The sequence below is a fragment of the Pipra filicauda genome, unplaced genomic scaffold (genome assembly GCF_003945595.2).
Source record: "Pipra filicauda isolate LSUMZ 115617 unplaced genomic scaffold, ASM394559v2 scaffold1152_size25527_pilon, whole genome shotgun sequence".
Classification (NCBI taxonomy): domain Eukaryota; kingdom Metazoa; phylum Chordata; class Aves; order Passeriformes; family Pipridae; genus Pipra; species Pipra filicauda.
Window position 1 is genome coordinate 2,013 of NW_024103599.1, and position 5,128 is coordinate 7,140.

Here is a 5,128-nt window from a genome sequence, read left to right on the forward strand (position 1 = left end):
CTATGAGGTGCAGAGAGGACCCCTTAATTTCTAAACTCCTTCTGTGAGTGGAGTCTGGATGAGGCTGGATCCAATGTTAGTCCCAAACTTTGTCAATGGTTTTCAGTACGACTTTGTCCCACAGGGTTCAAGATGTCAAACCAGGTATATTTACATAAAATGCATTCTTTATTATGACAAATGATCAGACAAAGGATCTTAATCAGAACTATTTACTACACAATATAAAAGCTAAAACTACCAGAAGTGGTTAGGATAGGATAGGATAGTGCACTATATCAAAGCAATTATAATTAAAGATAGCAAGAAGAAACAATCATTAATTAGGGATTGGTGTAACTCACCATACCAACACTTGTGGACAGATCTCTATCTCTTAACCTTGAGGAGTAACCTCGAAGGGGAATCTCCACTTCAAAGGAGAATCTCCACACACTCCAAGAAGAGGATGTTAGAAGAATCTGATGGCATGAAAGTGGACTGGGCTTCTAGAGTATAAACTGAGTGACTGCCAGTCAGTCATATGTCTCCAGGTCAGCTTAGCAGCTTATCTGCCAAATCTCTGCCTGACTATCAGGATGTTAATTTGGGGGTGATGTGTCAGACTGGTTTTAGCATAATCGAAGACCAAAACCAGCACATGATGCCCCCTCTCAGCCCACCCTAACAGCTTGTAAAACCAGGCATTGCTTGAGTTGTTTGACCACATTGTGAGGGTAGAGTATCCTGCTGCAAGACCTGGGCATGCAGCCTGCAGCGGGCCCAGAAGGTCTTTCAATTTCCCTGAAGTTGCTCAGCTACCTCCCAGCTTGCCCTGCTTTCTGATAGAAAGAAAACTGAGGTGGAAATCAGGAGAACATCCACATGGAGAGGCCAGATCTGGACTTTGGTTCAATTTCCCTAGAAAAGTGCTGCTAGTCTTGCTTCTTTTCATGCATGACATGGAAAACTTATCAGAAGAACTTAATCTGTGTATCTCTGAGCTCCCAAGTGGGAGAAGAATGGAGGATCCAATAGGATATTTTACAGATTGAAAAAATGGAAGTTTGTCTTACAGAACAGACCCCATGGGAGCTAGATCAATGAGCAGCAGAGCTCCTTCAACATCACTCACAGCACTTCTCTATCCAGGAAGTGCACAGGTCCGGACAACATGTAGGCACTGCCTAAACTGACATGAAAGCAGAGCAGTGCCAGTTATTAGGCGCTTTTATAAACATCAATGAAATGTAAAAGCATGAGCTTGTAGACTCCAGGAGTAGGATGAAATGTTCATGACTTCTTCAGTTTATTTCTGGTTATAGCAATCAACACATCGTTACAGTATTCCTGGACTTCCAGAAGAGGAGGGAAATGAGCGCAGTTTAGTTGTGAATGAATGAGCAGCTCCCTCCGCTGCCAGCTGTGTCCCACCAGCACAAAAATGACTGCAGGCCATGGTCAGCTCTCTCCAAGCTGAGTGTCCCTCTGCATTTGCCTTCCAGGGGAGCAAGAGCCCTTCACCTGAAATCCTCTCGTGATGCTGTGGCTGCTGCTGCTGCAGGTCTGGGTGAGCTGCCTCTGGCTGGGACATGGCGAGGTGGTGAAGTCCTTTGCAAGTTGTCCTCAGTTCTTCTACGGTGACACCCCCCCAGATGCAGCGATGAAACCACAGAACCCAGCCTGGATCTGCCAGACCTTAAACAACCAGCGTTTCTTTGCCACCTTGTACGACAAAGACAGGCGTATTCCCATGTACTCTGCTTACAAATACGAGCCTAAAAATTTCACTACAAACCACACATGGACAGTTGAGCCCCAGGTGAGTGTCCTCTCTTACAGCATTTCACTCTCCAGTCATTAAAAGATTAACTGCAGCATTTAACCAAACATCTCTATTTCCTCCCACCACCCCACCCCCCCACATCTGCAAATAGACACACTGGGTGGGATTCATCTCATCTCACTTCAAACACCTGCACCACATGATTCCTCTGATGCACTTCAAACAGCAGCAGGAGGAGGAGTCCTATCCCAAAGGTGCCCATTTTTCTGCATTGACCTGAGAGCAACATCAAGGCAAATTCCATTTCATTCCATTCCAAAGTCAAATGACCTCCCTCTCTGTGCCCTGCTGTGGTGGGAGACCCAGTGATGGGGAAAAGGCATCCAACAGCAGCTAAATTTGGGGGACCAACAGTCCTGCTGGGCTGTGATCTCCACTTTGCCCTGAGCTGTTTTGCATCCCTGACAGAGCTTTATTTCTCACAGTTAAGACTCCATTTGTCTTTGTAAGTGATGTGAGAGAAGTGAGGAGAAACTCAGAATTGGGTGAGATGACCCAGGGAAAAAGCCTCGGCACAGGCACTGAGTGATGAGAGGGTTTGGTGAACACTGGGGAATTTATTCATATTTCAGGCAGTGAAAAGTGAGGAGCATCAGTGTCAGTCCAGTCAGAAGGGGGTGATCTCCAGCCATGGCCAGTTGCCCCTGAGCACTGTTGCCTCAGGCTTGGTTCAGAAGGATCCGTCAGACACACAGATCTCCACAAACAACAGAGCTCTCCCAAATGTCCTTCAGACCTCCAGTGAAAAAGACCAAGGGAATTATGGAACAGAAAGAGAGGAAGTTCAGGTCATTGCTAAGGACAGAGTAGCAGGAGGAAATTTAGGAGTTCATGAGTGACAGCAGAAAGCCATATGCCCTGTTCCAGAGGGAGAAGAAATATGTGTTTCCAAAGATGAACAGAAAGGTGTTGGAGCACTAAAAAAAAAAACCCATTTGCACTTTGTACTCATTGGAACTCAAACAACTAATATGATATTGCACCACTGCAGTCTCCACATTTAAGGGGGATAAAGCTTCTCTCTTTTCATAGAATCAATGACTCATAGAGGGGTTTGTGTTGGAAACAACCTCAAAGATCATCTCAATTCAACCCCCTTGCCGTGGGAAGGGCCACATTCCACTAGACCTGGTTGCTCAGAGCCCCATCCAACCTGGCCCTTTTCCTCCTGGACCACAGAGCCAGGCCACTTGCAAACTCTTTGATTTTGGTAACTTTCTCCAGAGGTCCCTTTTCAGTACTTGGGTTTCTCAGGACTCTTTGGGGATTATGAGCTCCTGGGAGAGGCTGATCATTTTTAACTTCTTTTCAGTGAGGCTGCAGAAGATGCTCCCTGTCCCAGATCAGCTCTGAGACACATTATTAGGACTGCAGTAGCAGATCCCATTTGCATTGAGGTCTTTTTGAATAATGAACAAAAAAGCTTTCATCCTTGCAGTGACCTGTAGCCTCCCCTGGGAAACCTCACCTCTAGGACTGGTTTCTCCACACATCTCCCTGTGTCTGGGGTTACAGGAGGCAAACCCTGGTGTTCCAGGAGTGTGGTACACCTGTAGCAGTCAGAGATGGAATCAGAGAATGACAGACTGGGGGTGGGAGGATCTGGGGTAGAAGTGGGTTTGGAGATGGGTTGAGAGGGAACCAGCTGTGTCGGGGAAGGTTTCTCAACAAAGACCTTTCACCTTTCAAAGGAGCCACACTCCCAGCAGCACAGGCTGCAGGCTGGATCACAAAGGTCACAAGTCAAAAGGAGAGCAGCCACATTCTGAGCTTCTTTTGTCTTAAAAGCTGTTGTGTCCATCCAGGAGGGGCAGCTATAGGATTTCCCTCAGATTTATATATTTACATAGGCTGAGATGAGAAAAAATGTGTTCTTGACACCTGGAGACTTCTGCTCCAGGGAAACCTGCTCCATTACTCCTATCCCCAATACTAACACCTTTTCCTCTTCTTTCTCTGTCAAGCTGATACGTTCAAATTTGCCCAAAAGCATGCAAACAGTGCAGACCCTTGAACGTCAATACAACATCACCAAAGCACAAATCATGCAAAGCCAGGCTGTCTACACAGACTATAACAACAGTGGTTGGGATCGTGGCCATTTGAACCCCAATGGCCACCACAACACCCAGGACAGCAGGAATGCGACCTTCACCCTCACCAACATAGTGCCCATGAATGAAAAACTCAACCGAGGTGCCTGGAAAAACTACGAGCAGCAAACGATGGGCAATAAAAGCATAAACTGTCAAACCACCTACGTCATTGTGGGGGCTGTGCCCGGGAACTCCTCCGTCCCCAATGGGAGGGTTAATGTACCCAGCCACATCTGGTCTGGTGCCTGCTGCAAGACCAAGAACAACACTGTGAGTGCTTGGGCAGCCATTGCCGAGAACAACCAGAATCAGGTCAATGAACTCACTCTTGGGGAGCTGGAGAAGAGGTTGGCCCAGCTGTATGGAATGCAAAATGTTTCTCTCTTCCACAAGGACTGTCCCCGTAAATAAGCCTCATATCCTGGTCGCAAAACGCTCAGAGGCTTTTCCCACAGATCACAGAATCACAGAATGCTTTGAGTTGGAATGGACCTCAAGGATCATCAAGTTCCAAATCCCCTGCAAAATAGCAGGGACACTAGACCAGGTTGCTCAGAGCCATGTCAAACATGGCCCTGAACACTTCCAGGGATGGGGCAGACACAGCTTCTCTGGGCAGCCTGTATCAGTGTTTCACCACCCTCACAGGGAAGAATTTCTTTCTGATATACAGCCTGACCCTGTGCTCTGTCAGTTTAAATCCCCCTTCTCCTGTCACTGTGTGCCCTTGTTCAAAGTCCCTCTCCAACTATTCTGGAGACCCTTCGGGTACTGGAATGAGATCTAAATTCTACTCGGAGCCTTCTCCAGCTGAACACCCCCAGCTCTCTCAGCCTGTCTCCAGAGTAGAGGTGATCCAGCTCTCAGAGTACCTCTGTGACCTCCTCTGGACTCCACCCCAACTGGTTTGTGTCCTTCTCTTGTTGTGGGCCCAGGGCTGGAGGCAGCACTGCAGGTGGGGTCTCAGGAGAGCAGAGGAGAGGGGAGCAAATGTCCTGTGCAGTGTCCATCCTGCTCCCTTCTCTGTTGGGTTTCCAGCTCTGTCCCTCAGGGCAACTCCTCCTCCTGCCCTGATAAAAGGGAGAAAGAGGCAGGCAAAGCCTCCAGCTGGTTTGCTTTGCTGCCCATGCTGGCAGAGAGCTCTTAGGGATGAGTCCTTGCCCTGACAGTCTGGAGGGAACAGGTGGAGAAGTGTAGCACTTGTATC

The 5,128-nt window shown here is 47.9% G+C and overlaps 1 protein-coding gene across 1 annotated transcript; it reads left to right on the plus strand.

The window, feature by feature from the left end:
* Positions 1 to 1,519: 1,519 nt before the first annotated feature.
* On the plus strand, positions 1,520 to 4,332 carry LOC113982163 (endonuclease domain-containing 1 protein-like). The gene is made up of 2 exons (XM_027710172.2): positions 1,520 to 1,801; positions 3,790 to 4,332. Exons 1-2 carry the CDS (start codon positions 1,520 to 1,522, stop codon positions 4,330 to 4,332), a joined length of 825 nt encoding a protein of 274 aa, XP_027565973.1.
* The last annotated feature ends 796 nt before the right edge of the window (positions 4,333 to 5,128 follow it).